We start from the raw sequence: 25610 nt of genomic DNA on the forward strand, positions 1-25610 counted from the left end.
CGGGGATACACAAAACCCTCCACAGAAAGGCTGTCATATGCATCAAATGGTGGCATGCGTCACCCCTACGCGGACGCATCGCATCAGGGAAAAGACATCACCCCAGACCTCTTACCAGCTGGGTCACAAAGCAAAAACATATCGTGAGGGTTTGCAAATGAGAAGACTAGTTCACAGTTATACCAGGTTTCTGCTCATACTGTAAGCATTTCTGAACTACTGCTAGCACCTAGAGAGATTAAAAATCTTAAGTATCACAGAACATGAAGTTACATGAGGTTTTTATATGCTTATGTTCCAGCATGTTTACCACAAACTCTTAACAACATTTGCAGAAGTACCATAAACAACAGGTTTTGAGAATCAGGTTTGCATCAAGTAGTAAAATACTTACTGTGCTCATGACGTTTCTTGATCTAAAGCCACAGAGAGAGAAGTACAAATATCAAAAAATTAATTGCAAGGAAGCTGCAGGTATCACCTCCTTATATTCCTTTAGGTAGCACGCTGCTAAAAAAAGTCCAGATTTCTCAGGGTCTGAGAACGATGTTCTTCCAACCCTGTAAGAAAAGAAGAGAGAAGATTACCTCTGCGTAATGCTTGTTCTCTCCAATACACCCCCTCTCCAAGATTCCTATTCCTGAGTCACCAGTTTCTGTCCAAAGCTAGAGGAGAAGTCCCAGCGGTTGGTCATTGAGCCTCGGACACCTACAGATGGGCCTGAAGCCTCAGTTGTTCTTGCCCATCTCCCAAGCTAAACACCGGAAAAAGCTCATTTATTAGCGGACTAGAAAAATACTGAGGAATCCCATTTCCGTTGAACTGAAAGCAACGGATGGACTCTCGGGGCAGTGTTTGTGTGGTACTGAACTCTTAAAGCTTGCTCATGGTAAAATTATCGTGTGTGCAACATACACTGAGGAGCTGGGCAGAGGTAGCAGGAGGCCCCCATACAAGGCAGATAACTAATTTCGAAAGAGAAAGCATTACAAATTAGCAGGGAAAGTATTTTCTTTAACAGAAGTAGTAAAGTGGTTATAAAGGCTAGGAAACAAGCCCGCAAGACCACTTGCATTTTACTGCACAAAAGACCAAAGTCCTTAACAGACAACTCAATGTCCAACGACAGATCCTACAGAAATCTTAGTTCCAAATTCATCTTTAAAAAAAAAATCACCTCTTGACACACAGCTGCTCGTTCATCCAGGGGTCTGAAACCATCTAGAATTCCTTGCCTCCAAATGTTTTTAACAAGTCTGACAGCACAGAAGCCCTGGCAAGCCTTAAAACTAGTGAAGTAATGTAATCCAAAGATGAGTCTTACTAGAAGGCCTGTCCCACTGCAGGGAAACAAAAGAAGGTGGCAAGGCAGAAATGCACTTGCTCCCGATCCTGACCTTGCCCTACACTGCAAAGACCAGCACACAGCCCTTCAGAGAGAGGGCACAGCCAGGAAGGAACAGGCCAAAGATGCTCCCAGAGCTGTGACAAGGCAAACCTCGGCGGACACACGGAAGGACAGGCATACGCAGGACCGTCCACTGCTTTTTGCGACAAAGACGCTGGACTACTTGAGTCCTCTGTGGTCCCGAACAATCTAGAAGACTCAGCTCACTTCTCTTCTCACAGTTCTGGATAATTACATCAGCTGAAAAGGCGCAAATTCCTGCAGATGGTGGAGGCCCTTGTCTACTCTACTCTGTGTAGACCATGACCATCGTTGTCCCAGAAAAGGGATGGTAAGGGGCCACTGTCAAGGTGTAGGCATCTCGTTATGGCCTCAAAGACAATAGGAAACAATGCCAAATGCCAAATTTCTGGAGTTGGGGCTTTCCAGGCAATTAGTCTTCTCTAAACAAGAGCTGTAGGGACTTCAGGCAAGACCTGACAAGAGCACCAATGACCACGGAAACACATCATCTAAAAGCATAAAATAAAATCCCTCCCCTGGCTGCCCCCTCCCCTTTTTTTTTTAGCCTATGTCAGTAGAAAGCTCAAAACTAATTAGCAGGCTATTAACCTGTTCTCAGATTGAGACCCACTGAGACCATGCAGTGGGATGGAATGGCACTGCCAGTCATAACCTTGAGTTAGAGGAAGCCTGACTGATATTTTTCCTCGTAAACCTTCTGCCTGTATTTCTTCAGTCACAAATCTTCAAGCCCAGAGAGATATTTACGCACAGTTCTAAGCAACGCAATAGGCCACTCGTCAATTTTCTCCCATTTTTTCATTTTAAAAGTCGCACTGGATTGCAAAGGCTAAAGGAGGGCTAAAGAAAACATCAGACCAATGCTTGTTGAAGATGGCCACCTGACTAATAGAGATGAAGACAAAGCCGAGGCATTGGATACTTTTTCTTTGTCTCAGTCTTCAATAATACTGACAGACATTCAGCTGCCCAGTCCTCTGAGTCGGAGGACCACGAGTGCAGGAGCAGTGACTTCCTATTTGTGGACACCGACACCGTAAGGGACCGGGTGTATCACCCGAATGTTCACGAGTCCCTGGCGCCTGATGGGATTCATCCCAGAGTACTGAAGGAGCTAGCGGATGTTACGGCAGGACCCCTCGATCACCTGCCAAAGGTCTTGGGAGTCTGGGGAGGTCCCCGCTGACTGGAAGCTAGCCAGTGTTATTATTCCAAACTCAAAAAGGGCACGAGGGAAGCCCCAGGGAACTACAGACCTGTTAGTCTAACCTCAGTTCCTGGAAAAATGATGGCGATTGAAAGGCATTTAAAGAACAATGCAATCATCAGGCACAGTCAACACGGGTTCACAAAGGGAAGGTCCTGTTTAACCAATTCGATATTCTTCTATGATAAGGTCACCCGCCTCGTGGATGAAGGGAAGGGAAGGCAGCGGATGTAGTTTCCTGGATTTTAGTAAGGCTTGTGATACCGTCCCTCACAGCGCCCTTCTGGACCAGTTGTCCAGCTGTGGGATGAGCAGGTTCGTGGTGCGCTGGGTGAAGAACTGGCTGAAGGGCAGAGCACAAAGGGTTGTAGCGAATGGGGCTACATCTGGCTGGCGACCGGTCACCAGCGGTGTTCCTCGGGGCTCAGTCCTAGGGCCGGTTCTGGTAAATGTATTTATCAACGACCCGGGTGCGGGAGTTGAACGCACCGTTAGCAGGTTTGGTGATGACACCAAACGGGGAGGTGCTGTTGACCCTCTTGAGGGACAAGAGGCCTTGCGGAGGGATCTACCTAGATCGGAGCACTGGGCTATGGTTAATGGGATGAAATGTACCAAGTCCAGCAGGAATGCTGGATTGTGCACCTAGGATGGAGTAACGCCGAGGGGCACAAGTATAAATGGGGAGAGGAGTGGCCGGAGAGCAGCCCTGCAGAAAGGGATCTGGGGGTGCTGGCCGACAGCAGCGTGCCCCGGCAGGCGAGAGGGCAAACCCCATCCTGGGGTGCATCAAACACCGTATATATAACCAGCCGCTCAAAAGAGGCGATTGTCCCGCTGTATTCGGCGTTGGCGCGGCCTCACCTCGAGCACTGCGTGCTGTTGTGGGCTCCACAATTTAAGAAGGATGTGAAGGTCCTTGAATGTGTTCCGAAAAGAGCAACAAAGCTGGTGAAAGGGCTGGAAGGAAGGTGCAGTGAGGAGCGGCCGAGGACACCGAGTCTGTCTAGTTTGGAGAAAAGGAGGCTGAGGGGCGACCTCCTTGCTCTCTGCAGCTTCGGACGTGGAGAAGGAGGTGCTGAGCTCTTCTCCCTGGGGTGCAGGGACAGGACGCCTGGGAACGGCTCAAAACTGCACGAGGGCAGGTTTAGACTGGACATCAGGCAGCATTTCTTTACCGAGAGGGTGGTCAAACCCTGGAACAGGCTTCCTGGAGAGGTGGCCGCTGCCCCAAGCCTGTCAGTGTTTAAGAGGCATCTGGACAATGCCCTTCACAACATGCTTTCACTTTTGGTCAGCCCTGAAGTGGTCAGGCAGTTGGACTACATGATCGTTGTAGGTCCCTTCCAGCTGAAAACATACTAAAATTGAAGTCAACGTCCCCTTTTTTTTACTTAGGCTTCCTATTATGTGCCAGGCTCAACACAGAACCCCCTCCCCCAATACGATCCTTATCAGGTTTGATGAATTCATTTACCTGTGTAGTTACTCAAGAGGTTTTCTCACAAATGTGAGCAAATTGCCTTATGTTGTCACCTGGGACGTAGAAGACTAAGGCTCAGAGTTCGCTCCCTACCACAGAACGCTGGGAACTGACTTTCAGTCTCCTGCTTCCTCAGCACGGGACTCGCCTAGGCAACCACTTCTGTAACATTCCGTACCCAGATAATGCGAGTTCTCTTTGCACGCTCATTTTGAACCACTGCAAAACAGTAGGTAGCCCCCTTCCTTCCATAAAGTAAAGCCGTTTCCCAGCATAGCCACAACTAGGGCAGAGAGGGTAGGGAAGAACAACGCAGCCAGAAGATGCAGAAAGGCATCGGTCTGCTGCAAACAATGATCAGCAGAAAACATACACACTTAATAACGAGTGTTATTAGCAGCAGCATAATTCCAGAGAATACATCCACTCACACAGCAGCTGTTCAGAGCCCTCAGAAAACACTTGTTCTAAGACCGATTGAATAAACAAGACTTCCAGTAGACCCCTGATGTAGTGCATTTGCATAGGGAAACAATCCTGGTGACCATGCTGCTTAAGTTGCTCATACATACATACCAAAATGGCCTGCCTGAAGAGAAACTTTCTTTCCCTCCTCCTTAATGCGGAGAAACTTCATTAAAAATGAGCAAGAAAGGCAAGAGGGAAAAGAAAGGAACTTCACGGCAACAGCACCTATTTGGAGAAGAGATAAAATAAGCGTGCTTTATGATGTTTTTCAAAGCACTACGTGCCCGGTCATAGGCACAATGCCTCAGCATTCCTCCTCACCCTCTCCCCAGCACGGTGCTTCCTACACGACACAGGCGTGCGACAGGCAACACGAGCTTCGTCAACAATTTAACAGCAGGGAGATACCCCCACACCCCGCCACCCTCTAAAGCGAGCCCTCTCTGTCGCTGGCCCCCGGGCTCCCCCCCGCCCACGAGCCCACCTCTGCATCCCCCCGCTCGCCCAGTCGCAGGTGCAGGACTGCACCGTCACCCCCTCATCCCTCCTGTCCCAGGCAGCACCGCTCTCCTTTTCCCCATGCAACGCACAACGGCCAAAAGAACTAAAAGGTTTGGGCATTTGGGATTTCCCGCCCCCCACTCCAGATCAGTTAAGACGGTGCAATTAAAAGAACGAGTGCTTCTGATTGATCAAATCGATAGTTTTATTTCCACCTGTTAAAAGAACTGTTTGCCTACCAGCAGAGTCCAACATAGATGGGACAGACAGACATGAATACAATTAAATACAGGAAAAATTGAACTATATACAAGACGACATACATTTACATAATGAAAAAATCTTTATATTATCTATCGCTTCTTGCCAATGTAAAGCATCACTGGAACTCAAATATATTGGGGTTTCGGGGTTTTTTTCTTCCCCCAAAAAGAGCATGTAATGCAATTTAGTATTTTTCCATGTACGGAGACCTAAAATTCATTCTGAGATGCACAAAATTTGTGGCACTTCACAGGGTACACAAAAGCTAAAAACTTCTTTGTTAAATATTATATAGTTTGTGATATCTAAATTTCAATTAGATCTATTTATTGAGACACAAACTATAGAGTGATATTTACACGGAGGGAGTTGTGCAAAGTCATTTTAGGCTATGGCTAGTACACTGTTAAAGATGCACGAATACGCGACTCGCCCTTATGCCCAGAGGTAATCCCTTAAATCCGCTTCTTACTGTCCCTCTTGCACAGTAGCCACCCAAGGAAAACTGGCCAGACTTTTCTTTTGTCAGGGGTTTTTTTTCTTTTCTTCTCTTCTCTGTTAAGCTACAGGGAGAAAGCTGTTTCTGTGGCCCTTAAGTATCTTGACAGTTTTAATGTTGGGCTGCTTCTCTTCATGCAATTAATGCTTTAAACAATCTTTAGAATTGTTTCATCAATTATCTGCTTCTTGGGACACCAATGCCGGCCGTTGTTCTCACCGCACTACCCTAAGACTGCTGTTGTCCTTGCCTGTAGTTTTTATTACCAATGGGAGCACACAGTAACTAAACACGTGTAACTTTCTAGCAGTTACCAGACGGCCACAATGCAGAAACTGCATATTCCTGATAAAAGCGCTGAACCAAAGCTGTTCCAAACCAGGGTGGGGAAGGTACTGCATTTCTTAAGCCAGCCTTTATGGAACAAAACTCTGTAGTACTACATCCAGAAACATCCCTAAACGTCCTAATAAAAAACACCTTTACTCTTGGGTTGCAATCTTCAATACAGAACTTGAGACAGCTAATTAGAAGAGCTGCTTTAATTCAAGGCTTCCTACAGACCCCGAGGACAGGTTAGCAGAGACACATCAGGTATCAATGTTAACTAAACACATCCTACAGTTGTGCTGCACCGGAGCACAGAATGGTGCTCCTAATGGTTTTTACAATCAACCAACTGCCAGAAGTTGTCCGAGTTTCCTTTTGGACTTTTTCACAGATGTAGCTACTGCAGATGTGGATCATAAAGTACTGGTTTTAATCATCTCATCTACACTTAATTACTGTAATCCTGTTTGTATCAGCTCATCGGGGATTCCACATCAGCTTGCAGATTTTAGCTATAACAGGTTTAAAGCAGACATTTATAACTCACTTCTGGAGGGAAAAAAAAAAAAAAGTGACTGGATAACAGTGCATAAACCTGTGTATTCCTGCCTTCCTTAAATAGAGGAATTCTCTCATCCTGGACATGTATCCGAGTTGTCTTCCTTTCTAAAAACACTTTTAAAGAAAGCTGGACAACCCTCAGGGCAAAGAGAGATTAAACTTCTCTCTCAAAAAGCTACCCAGTCAAGATTGCTACCAAACACGTCTTTTAAAGCCTCCACTTCCTAAATCTGTGGCAACACAATTATTTAATTTTTAATCCAATGCACCAGGCTAAAACCAGCCATGTGTCAACAACTGAAGAGAACAGCCAAGTGAACGCACTGAACTTGAAGCATCACGCTGGGTACGCTTGACACAGTAAGATCTGTAGGTAGTTTGGTATTCAGCTGACAAGAGGACAGCATACAGTTTGCTGCTTATTCATCACTAGCAAGCCTCAGAGAAGACTACATTCTCCTTAGCGATCAGGAGAGCACACTATAGAACAGTAGTAAACCCAAGAGACCATCTCATCACCTCGGTAAATAAATTCAGTGTTGTCATTCAAATACAGGAATTCTTGGCAGTTAAAACATTCAAAGAAGCAATTTCACATTGTACATGTTGCAATTTGTCTACACACTTTAGATCTCATGGAGTTCATAAAGACATCTGCATGTTCAAGCCTTCTGCTTAAAACACCTGATTGCTGGTTAACAGCAGGTTCTTTTATTGCATGACCTTGGCTGTCAATTTCATATGGATTTATGATAAAACCATCCATCGTTACAACTTATTCCACTTGGGCAAAGATGGTATGGCAGAAAGCAATGTAGTCATGAGCTTCTCACAGGATAAAAACAAAAGCGTAATGAAATGGCAAATTGGTCATCTGTATTTTGAAAGGTAACTCTTCCATACCTGTATGCGACAGTGGGAATAATTTAAAGAGTAAGAAATAACAAAATATTCAGACCCCTCTTATTTAAGCATTAAAAAAGTAGAAGGAAATGCATTAGCTGCTTCCTTTCTGATATAGGCTGCTGGTCTACTTTAGAGACAGTCACAAATTTAACATTACAACCAGGGACGTAACAAGAAGCAGCTTGGACCATAAAAAAAGCTGTCTATATAGGTACAAGTTATTCTCCAAAACCCAAAAAGAATCAGTTTTATTTGGATGTGTGGACAACCTGCTGCTCTTTAAATCTTCAGAGCACTGAAAACATGACATTTTCCCCCAAAATCCTGCTGAGTCTGTCCTGAGAAAGAGAAGTACTCATATATAAATGGGATGATACTGTCTGTGAGTGAGTTTCTTCCTGCAGGTTGGGCAAGAGTTGGCGTTCCTAAGGGAATCACGGAGGCACTGGCTGCAGAAGACATGGCCGCATTTAGTTGACACAATCAGTCGTCCGCTTTGCACAATCTGGAAGAAAAGAAGCCACAACACGTGTTCGGGGTAAAGAATTCAGCTTTGCTGGCCTACTGGCACCAGGCTAATAGGACTTAAGAGTATCTGGAAAAGGCACATGACTACTTGAATAATAAGGAACCCAAAGATCCTCCAGTGCCAGCTTGGAAAGTGTTTCGCCCTCTAGGTACACCACTAAGAAATGACTTTGGGTTACAAGCTAGTTTCACCAGCAAACCAAGGTCTGTACTTCAAGCCAGCTGTCTGTAGCCTCCCACATAACCCAACAGTTTCACAGCTCACCCTCTGCCCCGTTCTCCCTTCGACAAAAAAGAAACAACGACAACACGTGGATCCTTACCTCTGAGTAGCCATCCATGCAAATCGGACAGCTAACGGTACCAGACGGCCTTGCGGTAGAGAGAACAAAACCAGAAAGAACATGCATCCATTAATTTCACCGTACACTGAGGGTTACCAATACAAAAAACGTCATGTAATCATCCGACTGCACAGACCAGCCGTGATGCACCTCATCTGAAGATCCCTGCGTACCCTTCCCTCTCTCGAGCTGTTGCATTTATTAAGCAGTTAGGGTCTGCCTTACCTAAAGGAAACAGCATCTTGGTTTTCATTAGGGGAGGATGCAGCCAGTCACCCTGCTCTGTCATTAGAAATAACAGCACTCTATAGCCCTGTGCAGTATATGCACGGCAGTCTTCATCTTCCACAGGACATTAACAAGAGTTTTGTAACAAAAGCACCTAGCTGCCCTTTGGAAACTGTTCATTCTAGAAGTGAAAGAGGTTCTCAGAAATTAAAACATCCCCTATTCTAATTTAGGGCAACATCCCAGCCCAGTAACATACTCATACCAGGAACTCCTTCCTTATAAAGCGTAAGTCAGGAACTGTCTAACATGAAGAAATATAAATTTCTAAACTTTCTATTTCTGACCAGTGGGTTACCAAGCTGAGGTTACAGATGTACTTCTCCTGTCTTCAGCCTCAAGGACAGCTGTATTGCACGCACACTTACCAACAGACATAGCTATTCTGCATAAGGAACATATCATACCATAAGTGCCAAATAATATTCTCTATCAGCAAGTAGAAGAGCTTTCTGCCACTTTTATTTATAAATTAATCTCTATTTTAAATGATCACAGTAGCTGCTTTCATAAGTCCTTACCATAGACTTGGCTTTATTATGTCACCACCCATGCTAAGCAACAATTTATAATTGATTAAACAGAAAGTGTGAGATATCCTGTATCCATAATCGTAAATTCAAGCAGTGAGCACCACTAATGTCTATCCCTAGATTCACATAGATAATTTAACTCCATTAATTCTCCCATTTTTACTATTCAAACTTTTTATGCAGCAGCTATAATACCAACTCAGTAATTAATTACACTTGATGATAACCTTCATATAAGCAAGAGTAGTCTAACACTACAGAGTAACACTGTAGACAGCTCTGTGGCAATCTCCAGCATCAGTACCTTTTGGTCAACGTCAAATACTGCAGGACTGAGTTGTTTTAGCCTTACCTAAACAGAGCAGGAAGGCACACGCTTTAACAGAGAAGCTTGAGATTGAAGGAACAAAATATTAACTAATCAGTGGGATTTATTCACATACATAGTTAACAACCAGAATTTTTTTTAAAAATCTACAAATCCATCGGCAAAATGCACTATGTTTTAGAATAGCATTAGCCCTTTAGGTGGCACGTTTAAGACCTGACACCTGAAATATCCATACTCAAGTTCTCTCCTACATTGCCCTCCGGTAATCTAAAAGGCTCAAAGCACACCAGCTTAATTAAAACCTGTATTTTTGCCCCCAAACACTTTAAAAAAATGTTTATACCACAATTCTAATGTTCTTTTGTGTTCCTTAGTCACATGGACACCTGATTTCATTTAATTAGTCTAATACATTGCATCTTTCTTAACATAATGGAGTGCTCCTATAGCAGGAGATTACTGTTTCTCTGCAGAATGGGGTCTTCACTGTGCAGGCACCTGACCTGAACAGTGAGATCACCAGCTCACATGCAAGCACATCAGAGCTCCATGACATATGTGGGACAGAACAAAACCTGACCATAACAGTATTACCTCCACAATCGCCTTGCAAGTACACTTTAGAAGAACAGTTACCACTCTGACAGAAAAAGGCAGTTAACTGGCACAGTGCATAGAAAAGCAGTGAATGAATAGTAATTTTTACAGGAATTTGCCAGGCTGCTGCCTGCCAGTCTCGTTGATACCAAGCCTCATCAACACCAGTGAAAACACTTCCATATCTAACATCACTACTTGAGCTTTGCATGCAAAGTAAATGCAATACATTATGAGCTATGGCCTGTGACTAATCCTCCCTCCTTCTCCTTGCCATACCCCTGCCCCCCCCCCCCCATCTTGAAGGTTGCAGCAAAGTTGTACATCTGGCTTGGGCTGGTATTTTATCCTGAAGTGCAAACAGTATCATTTGGTCATCATGTGAAATGTTATGTTGTACTCACTGAAAGAAGGAATTAACTAGAGGAAGTTAAGACTGCAAAGTTAAGCCAGGCTATAATAATATAACTTGGTCCTATATGTATACAAAAAGCAAAATTCAGTGTTTGGTAGGTCATAGGGCATACATACTTAGAACTTGCAGTTTCATCTTCCAGTGGTCCCAATTCTCGAGATACTTTATCTGTCACATACACATCATTATCTCTTGTTTCATCTTCATCATCACTACTCAGTACACAGCTGTCTGACTGTCGCTGGCTTCTTAGTCTGAGATTTCTCCTTTGTCGTTGATTCTCTGTAATTTAATTTTCATAAGTTACATATTTTTATATCTATCTCTCTCCCTGGAACTTTCCTTGAAATGCATGATTGTAAATAGAATATAATGGCTCATAATTTAAAGGGACAACAGTCAGCTGGGTTAAAAGCAATCTTAGTATTTAGGAAACTAGTTTAAGGCTGAACACTTCCAAACGTTGTGAATATTCTGCTGTGTATCAACACAAAACATTTGCTCTTTTCACCCTACAAACAGCTAAAACATGATCTTAAAGATTCTCGGTGTCCTAAATTTCATATAGTTATACTACCTGTGAATAGATCTCCCCTATAAAGGAAAGTAAGCTCTCCCGATTCGTACTAACAAAGAATGCTACGCTATTATGTTGAGGACTTGCAACAATTGCTGTGTGATACCAGAGAGAGAGGGGACTGAAGCTTAAGTAGCACAGCAAAGTAGCACATACACAAAAAAAAGGCCTGGTAAAACAGTGCTTTGTTCAGAAAGCTTCAGAAGTGATGGAAGAGATGCTTAAAACTAAAAATGTAAATTTATGGAGCTGCTGTGGTTCCTCACTGCTCTAGCCAGGTATGATGCTAAACTATTCCACACTTTTTGTCTGTGATTAACCAAACCTCCCCACTCAAAAGCACTTCCTATAAAATGAATCTTTTTAAGAGTAGTACTGGAAAATTATAAAAATACTTTAAGCAATGTCTCCTTAGACATTTTCATCATCTTCCTCCTGAGTTAAGGAAACTTGAAAATGGACTTATATTGCTCAAGATAAAAGGACATAAAAATTTTTTTATTCCTGGTCTCTAAAATCCAAAGTTTAAAGAACTACTGTTTGGTTTTTAACAATTAGAAACAACATGCAATAATTATCTCTGGAAGTCCAGTGTACATGTAACAATAATCAAGCACTAATGAATTAAAGTTGCATAAATAGCCACAAAATTAAAGTTCTTTCCTGCATAAGTATTCAGCTACAACTGTTATTGCAAGCATTTTTTAATTGCTTTTGCTTCATTCAGAGCACAGAATAGATTACATTCTAAAGTAAGCAGCTAACAACATACTAATACATCTCAGACATTATAATCAGGAGATCTGAAAGCTGTAAACCATTAACTTCTTTATACCTATAACTATAGAGACCTAAAGTAGAAGACAAACCTGCACACTTGTTAATGCTTCTCAGTGCTAAATTTGAGGCATGTTGGACTAGAGAATGAAAGCGAATACTATGAACACAAATAACATTCTTATTTAGTTCCTTCAATGCAATAAAGGCTAAAAGAAAAAAATCTTCCAACATTTTCTTTATTCAAAGCAGATATTCCAGTGCTAATTAAAATTATCATCATCTTTGGGCTTACAGAAATTCTGTATTTGGAAAATAAAACAAACATATTTTGAGCAGCTTTGATCTATTCCATTTCAGATATTTTCTACAAGCTCCGACAGTGACCATCAAACACAGATTGGATCCGTTCTCTGAGACACTGGCCAGCCAGATAGATACTTTAGCACTGTGCTTTGTCTTTTGGTAAATGCAGTTTCAATCCATGCTGCCCAGGTCCTTTGGAAAAGACAAAAATGAAATTTAAGTTTAGGCCAATTCCATTATCAACTGTAAAACGTCAGCTTACCTTCAACAATCTTGCATCAACAGATGTGGGAAGGGAGAGAAAAGAAAATACAATTAGACTTTGGCGTGCACCTCTAGCGTTACAGACAAACACCAGACAAAGCTAAGCAATTACAACGAAACAAGCTGAGAAGGCTAGGATATCGCTCTCTTATTTTGATGAGGAATGTTAGAAGTAGTAGTAAATTAGCTACTGCTCTGAAAATAAGGAAGGGGTTGCTTCTGGTTCTGCTTACGCTGCTGCAAAGGGATAGAAATGGAAGCAGCTTACGAACCACCTGAACACCCTCCTCCCTGCTCCCCAGTTTCAGCACCCTAATCCGATTTAGGCTGGAGGACATTCTTGCCCTCTCCCTCCCCCAAACAGGCCAATTCAGGTGTGATAGCCATAAACGCTTCCTCTTAGGTTAACAGCTGCTGGAGAAAAAAATCCCCACCCCAACCCCACTATTGTCTTTGCTGGAACCAGAGCTGGGGCAATGCGGACGACGTTGCAAAGTTTGAGGCCGTTCCTTTGCAAAGGGCTCAGGAACAATCCCAGCAGGAGATACCTCCATGCTATTCCTGCTGCTTGTTTCAGGTTTGCACGGCAGCAGTGGCATCCCAGAACTGAGGTTATAAACTACACTGTGGACTGGATCGAATACTATCCTAGCTTTAGAAACAGCAGTAAAAAACCCAGATTTTTCAAGGACTTCTCGGAGTAATAAACTTGTGGTTTAACCCCAGCCAGCAACTAAGCACCACACAGCCTCCCACTCACTCCCCCTCAACCCAGTGGGACGGGGGAGAGAATAGGGGAAAAAAAAAAAAAAGTAAAACTCGTGGGATAAGATCAATTTAATAGAACAGAAAGGAAGAAACTAGTAACGATAACGCTAATAAAATGACAATAGCAATACTAAAAGGATTAGAATATACAGGTGATGCACAGTGCAATTGCTCACCACCCACCAAGCGATGACCAGTTAGTTCCCGAGCAGCGATCCCTCCCAGCCCCGCCCCCCCCAGTTTATATACTGGGCATGACATCCCATGGTATGGAATACCCCTTTGGCCAGTTGGGGTCAGCTGCCCTGGCTGTGTCCCCTCCCAACTTCTTGTGCCCCTCCAGCCTTCTTGCTGGCTGGGCATCAGAAGCTGAAAAATCCCTGACTTAGTCTAAACACTGCGGGGCAACAACTGAAAACATCAGTGTGTTATCAGCATTCTTCTCACAGTGAACCCAAAACATAGCACTATACCAGCTACTAGGAAGACAATTAACTCTATCCCAGCCAAAACCAGAACTAGTTTGTACCACAGTCAGCTACAGTTGCGCTTGGCATCTCTCTGACAGGAGTACCTTCAACTGACGTTGCAGCTAAACACTTTGTATTTGTGAAGTCACAGACTGTTACCTCCTTCGCTTTTTATTTAAGTCATTCGCCTGTATCTTTGATACACCTATCATAGCTTCAGCTTGAAATTGCATCTCCTTATGTTACAGTAGCCATCGCTGGTATGTATTCTCCCCAGGTTCTGGAGCAGCAAGCTATTTTAGATTACTCTGCCACTATCGGGAAGTGATACTCATAGACGTTGATGCATTCACAGGCCCATTGGGGGTTGATCGGGAACTCTATCTAAAGTGGCAAAGCCAAGCCGTGTTTTAACCCTTTAAGCCAGGCTACTTATCGAGACGCCAGAAGACAAGCCCAGACGACGACTTTTTGAATATCTAAGGCCTTGGTAAACTACGACCCAGACCCAAACCCAAACCTCGGAAGGATTAAGTTTTACTTCTGCATTCATGACATCCGCTGCCTTTTACTGTACAGATATTCAAATAGAGGTCAAATACGCATTTCAACAGAATTCTTCCATGCCTTAGCGTTCGGTCTTCCAGATTCCCCAAGCTTAGGACTTATCCGTAGGATTCTTCATCAACATTCATGACTGCGCCATGACGAGTATACCAGACATCCTCTGATCCTTAGACTAACACTTAGTGAACGAGGGGTCTACATCCTTAGAGAATGTCATACTTGAAAGGCGTTTATCACCATGTCTGTGCAATGAAAAGGCACAGGATCACCTCTAGACTGCTTAAACTGGTTACATTTTTTGTATCGACATTTAACCAGCAATTCTTCAAGAAAAGTACCCATGCACATTCACAACAGTCCGGGAAAACAGGGCGGTATTGCGGTGCCCAAGAAGGGCTTTGCTAAGCTCCAGCTCCAGAGCAGCTTCTCTGTTGACCTGTAACGCATGGCTTTCATGCCATGCCAAGTCAACTTCGAACTGAAAACTTATCCTTGAAGTCAGATTCTATCAGGGAGGACAACACATACCTAATGCGACCACAAGATTTAGATAAGTGCGCTATTCACTACTTACCACAACAGAATCATTGTGAGTTAGATCAACGACTACAGGATCAGAAGATTCACATGTGAGATCTACTACTTCCTCACCAGCTTAAAAACAGAACATTAGAGACAAGATGAGAGATGGAAGAGGAATAAAATTGCCTGCCACTGTGGAAGAGGCTGCGGTATGATTCAACCTTGCCCTATCCCTCTCCTCTGCAGCAACATATCCAACATTTCACTCAAGCTCTGCCCTCAGGAGTCCACACGGGGCATTACCACGCTGCCTTCTGCAGGTTGCAATGCAAGAAGAACAGCGGCTGAGCTCCTCATACAGTTCTGTTGTATGACAACAGCTTGCAGGAGGTACACAGCAACAGATTATTCATCTAACACTGCAGAATGTTTATCACACAGGATAAAACACAAATCATATAGGATATAATAATTGTACAGTACCTTGCTGTAAATGTTCCTGTCTCATGTCTCTTCCAACCTTTCATAGTCAAATGCACAGCAAATACTGGAAAAGCCATATAATTCTCTGGAGGCCACCAATTACTTTTTCTCTTTCCTAGGGTTTCAGGTGGCAATTTAAATATCCATTTAGGAGGTCAAGGAGGCTTTGAAGCCCTGATACTTCTTCCAAAAAAGGACTGACCAAGTACTGCCTCTCCCTTGAGGGACAAGGCACAACAAACTTCTCGCTTTCTTCTTAGAACTTGGGAGTTCCCAAACTTAGTTTGCCACTGTCTCCAGCGGCAGCTGCAGTGACTCGCAGCTCGTCAGACTAGACACTCAGATGTTTGACCTGCACTTGAGTACCTTTCCCACACAACTCATCTATCACCAGTGCTCAATATATCACATCACAGCTGTCAGTAGGCTTGCTGTTTACAGGTGCCATACTAGATGATTTTAAAAGAAGAGCTTTCCCTTCCTCCCCAGTAAAGGGCCTACAAACAGGAAAAAACCCACACCTTAAGTGGGACCCCAACCCTCCAGAAGCAATTTGTGTTCTTAACAAGTTGAAAAGAAAGCTTACCACTTTCTTCAAGTTCTATTGGCTCTGCTTCTGAAGCCATTTCTGTGGTTGAAGCCATCAACCTGTTTCGTTTCCGAGCTTGCCTAGAATTAACTGCTCCTCCACGGCGCTTTCGTTGAGTCTAAGGGAGAAAAAAGCCTTAGCGCCTTCTTTAAGAGGAAAATTAATGTGGCCCTCATCTTTGCAGCACCGACGAAAGCACACAGGGATACACAAAACCCTCCACAGAAAGGCTGTCATATGCATCAAATGGTGGCATGCGTCACCCCTACGCGGATGCATCGCATCAGGGAAAAGACATCACCCCAGACCTCTTACCAGCTGGGTCACAAAGCAAAAACATATCGTGAGGGTTTGCAAATGAGAAGACTAGTTCACAGTTATACCAGGTTTCTGCTCATACTGTAAGCATTTCTGAACTACTGCTAGCACCTAGAGAGATTAAAAATCTTAAGTATCACAGAACATGAAGTTACATGAGGTTTTTATATGCTTATGTTCCAGCATGTTTACCACAAACTCTTAACAACATTTGCAGAAGTACCATAAACAACAGGTTTTAAGAATCAGGTTTGCATCAAGTAGTAAAATACTTACTGTGCTCATGACGTTTCTTGATCTAAAGCCACAGAGAGAGAAGTACAAATATCAAAAAATTAATTGCAAGGAAGCTGCAGGTTTCACCTCCTTATATTCCTTTAGGTAGCACACTGCTAAAAAAAGTCCAGATTTCTCAGGGTCTGAGAACGATGTTCTTCCAACCCTGTAAGAAAAGAAGAGAGAAGATTACCTCTGCATAATGCTTGTTCTCTCCAATACACCCCCCCTCTCCAAGATTCCTATTCCTGAGTCACCAGTTTCTGTCCAAAGCTAGAAGAGAAGTCCCAGAGTTTGGTCATTGAGCCTTGGACACCCACAGCTGGGCCTGAAGTCTCAGTCATTCTTGCCCATCTCCTAAGCTAAACACCAGAAAAAGCTCATTTATTAGCAGACTCAAAAAATATTAAGGAATCCCAATTCAGCTGAACTGAAAGCAACGGATGGACTCTCAAGGCAGTATTTGTGCATGGGCAGGAACCACAGGGAATTGTGTCATAAGCAGCCATCTTCAGAGAACAAAAAATTCTAGATAAGCAGTTTTCTAATCCTCCTCCAGATTTCAACAGGTGGGAACTGAACAGCTTGGGAGGAATCCAAAGCAAGTGGAGCAGAGCAATTTCTCACTCACAGATCTGCAAAAGAATATGGGTTTACAGTAGCTACTCTCTGGTAACAGTATGTGCATATATGCCCCTACCCACCAGACAGGGAACTGTTAAGCTGAAAGAGGTGAAAAGCGTAAAGCCACTTATGACTACCTGACATGGTACTGAAAAAGTTTGCTCATGGTACAATTATCATGTGTCCAAAACACAGTGAGGAGCTGAGGGGGGACACAGTGGAGGTACCAGGAAAAAACCAGCTACCTTGAACAAGAACTGCAGAATTGTCTTTCCAATACTGACCTTGATCTACGCTGCAAAGACCAGCACACACACTACAAACCTATTCTCACATTAAGCAATATGGAGACCGTTCAGTGGGATGCAATGTCAGTAGTAGACAATCATAACCTTGAGTTAAAGGAATCCTGACTTAATTTTTTTCCTCATAAAATTTTTCTCTGCATTTCTTCAATCACTTATTTTCTTAAGAGACCCATTAATACTGCATTGTGACATTATTAAAACAAAACATGCTCGAGTAATGTTTACACTAAATTTAGTACTTTTACTAAGCCCAAAGATATATTTATGCACAGTTTTAAGCAATGCAAAACGCCACTCAATTTTCTCCCTTTTTTTAATTTTAAAACTGACACTGGATTGCAAGAGCTAAAATGAAGTCAACTTTTTTCTTTTTTCTTTTTGGACTTGGACTACTTAATCAGTGAGCACAGGCAGATTCTGGTCACAGTAGATCAAATTTTCAGAGCTCTTATGCATAACTCCCTCTCCCAATATGAACCTAATAAATTTTGATAATTTTAAGATTTTTTTTTTTTTTTAATTTCTAAGCTTACATGTGTATAGTTTTTCAAGAGTTTTTCTTGCAAATGTAAGCAAATTGCCTTATGTTCTCACCTGGAACACAGAAGACTAAGGCTCAGAGTTTGCTCCCTACCAGAGAAAGCTGGGAACTGAGTTTGTCTCCTGCTTCCTCAGTGCAGGACTCTCCCACACAACCATTTTCATAACATTCCGCGTCCAGGTAACATGAGTTCTCTTTGCACACTTCACTCTACTGTTTCTTAAAGCCTAGATTTCATTTCACTTGTTAAGAAAGCAAGCTCTTCTGCCAACCCTATCAACATTCTTGGGAAGATCCTATTTTACTCACTCCACTGGTTTTTTTTTGAATAGGGAACAAGAACTTTTAGAACAAGACCATGCCTAATTTCACAGTCATACGAAACAAACTGGAGAGACTGTTCTGTGAGCACATTTTCTAGGTGCTATAGGAGTTTCTCGTTCCACATGATTATTATTCATGGGTTTGGAGATTTTAGGAAACAAGGAGAAGAGGAAGGTGAAGCAAGGAGGACACACAGCACAAGGGATGAGGGATGGGGGCAAGGGAGATAATCATCCCTAAACCTAGCACATCTGGTCTTTCCACCTAGTTGCTCAAAGACAAGCCACCATCTTTATCTAACAGCTACAACTGAAATGGAAAATAACTAAGGCAAAGCAGTTTTCCACACACAGCAGAAGGATGAAGAAGATGTGAGCAACATATGAGGTATATTAAGAAGTTATGCCACTAGATTCTTTAAAAGTTTATTTCATCAAGAAAGCCAAGATACATTTGCCTTGATTCCCCTCAGATATGGAACTGGAAAAAAATACTTGGACATTAAAAACCTGGAAATGTTAGCTGGTACAGACATCTGAGGATTATAAGAAATAAACTTTATATCAGCTTATTTTAAATTACAAATTGATAGTTGTTTTTAAATAGAACATTTTAGAGCAATCTGCACTGCTGAAAGACAGCAAAACCCAAGCCTGATGTATGCACTAGGCAGCACGGTTTCAGATGCAAGACAGCCAGAAGTTTTCACAAGTCCCACTGTTTTTTCGGATTTAACAATGAACACACCACAGTGCAATAGTATGTTGACAAAGTGTCTTTAGAAAGGGTTAAAAATATGGGGGGAGCAAGCACCTGGGATGACTCCAAACATAAAACGTTGCACAGATGCTCTTCAGCCACAAGTGGCTTAAGTGCCAAAGAAGAGCTATCACAGAAGAAAAAGAAAAAAAAACAAAAAACCCCAAACAAAAAACAACCAACCAACCTTACATTTGAAAATTATAGTGAAAAGAAAATCAAGTAATACACAATAGAACACCTGTCATGCTAAGAAACCTTACCCACATTAAATATTCACACACTTCTTCACCAAGATACCAAGAACAGATTATTTATAGGATTACCACGACACGTCTCAGAGGATCTAATATCAGACCTCAAAGGCAACACAAGACAGAGCCACTTCTCAAACCAAGTGACAGAGCGCACCATTGCTATTTAGATGGTTTAATTTTCAGAATCTTACAACATTGGCAGTAGACATGTTATACTTAATGCAGAGAGTACACATAAGGCACAAGTTCCAGGTACTAATGGCTTAAATCTTAACCTCGTTTGAAGCTTCTTCTGAAGAAGAAAGCTGAGAATGGATACCCATGGGGAAGCTCATTACTGTAAAACCAGCTTAAAATAAATCATCACAGGCAGGTTCATCAGTATCAACAGAACCCAAATCAAGAGAGTCATGTTTATAAAGAAAATCAGACTGCTGGAATTTATTAAGGCTATGGAAGGAGTCTCATGATCCAGCAACATTTTTGTCTTCTAAGAACAGACCTCTTCTGGGGGGCTGTAGATTCCCACGTTATTGGCTTACTTGAGAAACTTCACTGAAAATTAATTACCTGAACTGTAAGAGTTGGTAGCAAAAATAAAGCCTAGTCTACTTTCTTGAATACATCACGGATCAAGTTAGTAGTGCACAAGAACACAGGTAAACAAAACAGTTCCATGTTTTGCACATTTAGAGACATACTCACCAATTAGAAGTCCTTAAAGATTTTCAAAACCTCATGACCACTACATTTAAGAGCATGATTTGTTATACAGGACTAGATAGCCCAAATTAAATTGTAAGGTCTATATGCTCCTCCTCCAGCTGTCACTACAAAGCCCAGCACCAAGACTGGATAATACAAATAGAGTTACTGCATCAACCCCCACTTCCCAACCCATAAGCATCAAATAACTCCAGCTGAAGCTGTTAGTCAGCTCATCTATTAACACTTGTAGAAAGATGCATTCAGACATAAATTCAAAATTCTAGAATTAAGTTCTTAAAAAACAGTAAGAAGAACTTTTTTAATATGAAAACTTAGGAGATCAACTTAGCAAGCCAATAAATACTTTTAACTTTTACAGACTTTTTTATTGCACCACTGCAGGACGATAGCAGCAAAAGCCACTCCCTCTTCCTCTCATACGCAGAGCTCTCTCTGCACATGCAATCAATTTTCCTGTTATGTAGTGCTCTCAAAGGCTTAAGTAGTGTTGTCCTCATAACAACAAAGTTCAAGGTTTGTTCTAGCTAACTCACTGGCATTTTAAGGACTATATCCACCAACCTTTCTCTGTACAGGTGGATACTTGAGAAAAATAGAAGCCATATAAATTAAGAATGTTTACAGTGGGAGTAAAAGAATATTGATTCCTATACTCATCATTTAAGTCTCCTGTTAAATTTTTTTCCTCTATAGTTAACACTTTCACTGAGTTCAAGTTGACCTAATTTAACATGTCTGAATTACAATTCAAAAAAATGAATTCTCTGGGCAACACAAAATGAAAACTTTTCTTACACCACTCTGAAAACAAAGTCTAGGTCTCCCACATGCTTAGCATGAATTGAGACGAATGAGCTTAAGCAAGAAGTAAGCGTTTTTACCATGTCTCACTAACACTTCATAATCATGCTAAACATTACAAATACACTAAAGTAACTACTTGAAGAAAGCAATAATGTCAGTCTAAACGTTTGGGGTGTGCAATGCACAGGTGACAAAATGAGTATACACTGTATTTGTCAAAACATGATATGCTATGCCTTTAAGACTTTGCTTCTCATTTCTACTCTTAAGACCTCTCTTTGCACTCCTAAAAACAGGAAACACGGTATCAAAGAAGCAGCCTGTATAAAAAAAAATTCTGCGGTCAGAAGATGTACATAGCAGTCAGAAAGTGCTAGTCTTAAATTTTTTTTATCACGGGGAGCAGCAATGTGCCATTTTACTCCTCCAAAACTTTCGTATCGTGTGTATTTCCAGTACCTTCAAAGACGTTCTCATTTTTTCAGATGCACTACACCAACTTTAGAAAAAAAACCAGAGACCGAGTCCGTTATGTTTTATCCAATTAGGTCAAGCAGTTCCATACTACAAAAGCTTCGTGAGATGCACTATAAAAAGAGTAAAAATGAGAGATAAAAAAAGAGTAAAAATGAGAGATAAACAGCCTACCGTAGAGATATACCAGCCTGCCTGCTCTAAGCAGTCTGCTACACATATAGACAAATAAGACATATGTTTATGAGCCGCCTAACAACAACAAAAAAACCCTAACCAAAACAACAACAAAAAACCCAAATCCAAAACAAAACAAAGCAGCTAACAAAACGCCCACAGAACAAAACATACAAAAACTTTTCATTGGTCAGATGTCCTATTTCAGAAAGGACAAAAAAAGATAAAGACTAGCCGGACGAAAAGCCCCTCATTGCTCTTACGTGCAGCAGTTTCTCTGAGAGAGGCTACAGCTTACTTTCAGTAGTCCCAAAATCAGATACAGAAGAAAGGAGAAAGAAGTTGAGTCTCTTCACGACCTGTAATGGAGGTGTAGGGGGACGCTGAGGTAGGAGAAGCGTTCCCTCTGCTCCTGCTGTCACGCAAAACGGGAGGACAGGCTAACAGCCTCACGCAGGGCTACATCCACAGCATGCACTGAGCCACTCCTGCCCCTCCGTGTGAGAGGAGGAACGCCATCGCCTCTCCTCCAGCACTTGTCTCCCTCAGCCACGTCAGGACACGCTCGCCACGGCCCTCGCAGCAAACGCAGCTTCACGACCCAGCGAGCAGCACAAGCGGCCGAGCAGCCTGTTTGCGAGGACGGGCTCGCCTCCCTTCCCAGGGAACGGGGGGGGGGCAAAAAAAAGGCCGCAGGCCTGGCTCTCCCCCCACAGACCTCCCAGCTGCCGCCGCCCCCGCCGGGAGCGGGGGGGCAGGAGGGGCCGCGGCCGGTCCCCTCAGGGCCGGGCAGCGGCGCTCGCAGGCCCCGGATCCTCCCGGAGCGGCGGTGATAAAAAAATAAAAATACCACACAGCCGGGGAAAAAGGGGGGAGCGGGAAGCGGGACACGGCCCCCCCAGGCGGAGCGAGGGCAGGCCGGGGGCGGCTGAGGGGGAGCCCCTCAGGGCCGCCACAGCTGCGGGCAGGGCCGTGCCGCCGCTCCGCGCCCGGGAGAAGGGGCTCAGGTCATCGTCCCCGCCCTGGAGAAGCGGCGGGGCGGCCGGCCCGGCCGCGCAGGGCCCAGCTCCCCGCACCGGCGGGAGAAGCCCCGTCTCCCCACAGTGCCGGCCCGCCCCTCCCCCACGGCGGCCGGGCGCGGCTGCCCGCCCTCCTGCCCTCGCCCTCTCCCCCTCCTCTTCTCTCCTCTCCCCTTCCCCTCCCTCCCCTCACCTGTCGCCCGCCGCCCCGGGCGCCTCAGAACGGCAGGGCGGGCCCGGGGGCGCCGGTGCGGCTCCCGGCCGCCGCTCCCACCCCCACGACGGAGGCCCCCGGCCTGCAGCGCTCACCCTTAACACCCGGCCCGGCAGCGGCGTAGGGCAACGCCCGCCTCCGCTCTCCCGCCATTGGGGAGACCGCGATACTGCGGCTCGCGGAGTGGCCGTCCCGCACGTCAATTAGGAAGCGGTGAGGCGAGCGGGCCCGCCTCTTATCCGGCCCCGAGGCATGCTGGGAGTTGTAGTTTCGCGGGCGGCTGCGGGCGGAGCGGCCCTGCGGCCTGTGCGGGTCTGCCCGGGGCCTGCCGGCCCTTCCCGGCGGGGTGCCCCGTCCCTCAGAGGTGGCGGCTGCCCCTTGGAAACGCTTCCTCGGTCCCGGGGTTAGTTCGGCCCCGGCGCACCCCGAAAGGAGCGGCCGAAGCAGCAACGTTGCGGTGCCGGGGGTAGGCGGGGTGAGCGTGGGGGCTGTGTGGCATGAGTAGCCCAGATCCTCAGTGTAACAGACACTCGCAGAGGATTTTCAATGCCCTCGCCTCACCGTCAAAAAGGGTTTTCCCCAGCTGCTTTGCCTTAATGCAAGGATCGTCTGGCCTTTCCTGGATCTTGCTGCCCCGTGCCCGGCCGCTTGCCTGGTTGCTGATAAACTCGTAGCGTTTCCTGGTGACTTCTCTTGCCTTCTCCTCCCCTGGGTGAAGGGTGCTCACGATTTGTACTAGCTATTTTTTTGCGCTTGCCATGCCAACATAACTGTGTCTTTGGTTTCACTTGAATAACAAAATACCTGTGCTCTCTAGGGCAGGTGGGATTACCTGGCCAGGCAGTCACTGAGCATGGGCTTTGCCTCGTTACCTGATTTGGAAGAAGGAGCCGAGTGCCACCCAGCAGCGACCGTCTTACAGGAGGGGTGAGCACCCTGTGCCCGATGCTCACGGCAGGGCTGAAACCACTTGGTCTTCCTTAGGTGATCTGGGCCTCGTTGCACTGCAGTTGCATGTGAAGGCTTTTGTGGTCTGGCCATTTACACAAGTAAGAGACCTCTGGAATGTGCAGCTTTTGGCACTGAAAGGGTCACTAAGATCAGACAGGTGAAACCTCTGATTTGTAAGTCTCTTTTGTTAGATCATTTAAGAGTCACCCTTCTTCACTTATCCTCCTCTTCTTGGCTGCAAATACTGTAACAGATGTGTAAATGAATGAATCATGAATTATTCATCCACCTGTGTTTCCGCGAAGGGTGATGAGTGTAGTAGTAGAGGCTTTGCTGACTCTCGGTGATCTGTGTGTGGATTAAGCAGGTTGTGGATGGTCTGTGCCACAGACGTGAGCTGAGGCAGCAGTGTGAATACAGCTGTATTGCTTCAGAGCTCACCTGACTCCAACGGCATTACAGCTGCTTTTCTAATATAACACTAACGAGTCCTACCAGATCTTTGCTGGCTCTGTGTTGGATCACCTGAGGTTTCTGTGTGCCACATCTGGAAAAGGAATACTAGGCAAGGCACTCTAGAGGGCAGGGGCAGAGCGGTTCTGGGTGGGATCTACTGCCTCCAACATCAACTTATCTGTGTTTGTCAGGAGGAATGTGGTATTTTTAATGTTATTCTGTGTATTCTGTTGCAAGACCTGTCATCACTGAAAAATCAATAGGCTATAGTGATATAAAATTATCAATATAGGAATATATTGATACATTTCCTAAAAGACTCACATTCTTCTACATTCCTCAAAACATTGATTCTGAAGATGACTTTATGCATCAGATCCTAAAGTAGCAATAGGGCTATTTGTGACTTCTGAAGGAAAAAATTCCACAGCTGGACTATTGAGATTCCTCTATTCCTCCGTCCTTTCATCTGAGAGCAGGGAAAATATGGAGAAAGAAATAGTTATGAATCAGCTTGATTGCAATTCAGTAAGAATTTAGAAAACTGGGCCCAACATCACAGGGGAAGAAGCATGCAGTATGATGGGTTTTTGAAATTACCATATTACCTACCTAAATACACCTGCCTATCTATTTGCTTAATGATGATTTTATTTCTTTTTTTTAATTCTCAAAATGCAAGACACATCAAAAAGTTTAAAAGGAACTATTCAGCTGTGCAATATCACGGACCATGACTGTCAGCCCTGTTAATTGCTAGCTTCTGGAAAACGATAAGGTGTTAGAGTCACCACTTGGTTTTGTTGTTCTGGAATACAATGCAACAGAATGCTGAATGACTGCAAAGGAAGATTATAAGCTCCCTGCCACCAAGGGTTTGTTGTTTTAAGCCATTACAATCCCCTACTACATATAGCGTCATAGTTCCCTCTTCTCTGTAGTTCTCCTGCTATGATTTCTTCTTTTCAGTCTCCTGTGTTCCTTAACTCTTTCTATGGAGCATGAGCCCTATGTTGATTTTGTGGATTACTGTAGCATTTACTTTGAATGAAAAATACAGCACATTTTATCAGCTTGTTGATTGTGGAAGTGATCTTCACAGCTAGATGGCAACAAAAGAATTCCATTAGACTTTCCTAGTAAAAAGTGAGAAATGTAATGTGAGAGGATTAAAAGCAGCTGCCTGACTCTAGTGTCAGCGACAGTCTCCTTCAATTTAAATATTTGCAATAGCCATAATTAAACACTTAGTAACTGGCATCAAGTTAAAGTAGAAATACATTACAAAGTCTTACTGCTCTGCAGATTTTAATTCAGATTTATATCCTCCTTGGCTTTGTGCCTAGAATAACTCTTGTGATTTAAACGC

The 25610-nt window shown here is 43.9% G+C and overlaps 1 protein-coding gene across 12 annotated transcripts in view; it reads right to left on the reverse strand.

The window, feature by feature from the left end:
• LOC126035144 (E3 ubiquitin-protein ligase RNF4-like) overlaps nt 1-16741 on the reverse strand; it is a 50773-nt gene extending 34032 nt beyond the window's left edge. For 6 of the 12 annotated variants that reach the window (XM_049793281.1, XM_049793294.1, XM_049793316.1 and 3 more), the window contains exons 1-5: nt 16605-16741; nt 16008-16128; nt 14991-15070; nt 12610-12619; nt 10804-10969 (exon numbers count right to left, since the gene is read on the reverse strand). In XM_049793281.1, coding sequence (XP_049649238.1) covers nt 10804-10969; nt 12610-12619; nt 14991-15070; nt 16008-16128; nt 16605-16613 — 386 coding nt within the window. In that variant the 5' untranslated portion in view covers nt 16614-16741. Of the gene's footprint in view, nt 1-6509; nt 8157-8502; nt 8552-10803; nt 10970-12133; nt 12504-12609; nt 12620-14990; nt 15071-16007; nt 16129-16604 lie in introns of those variants that run through there. The other 6 variants (XM_049793309.1, XM_049793300.1, XM_049793271.1 and 3 more) reach the window with 4 other exon arrangements.
• Between the last annotated feature and the right edge of the window lie 8869 nt (nt 16742-25610).

Source organism: Accipiter gentilis, chromosome 3 (genome assembly GCF_929443795.1).
Source record: "Accipiter gentilis chromosome 3, bAccGen1.1, whole genome shotgun sequence".
Taxonomy (NCBI): Eukaryota; Metazoa; Chordata; class Aves; order Accipitriformes; family Accipitridae; genus Astur; species Astur gentilis.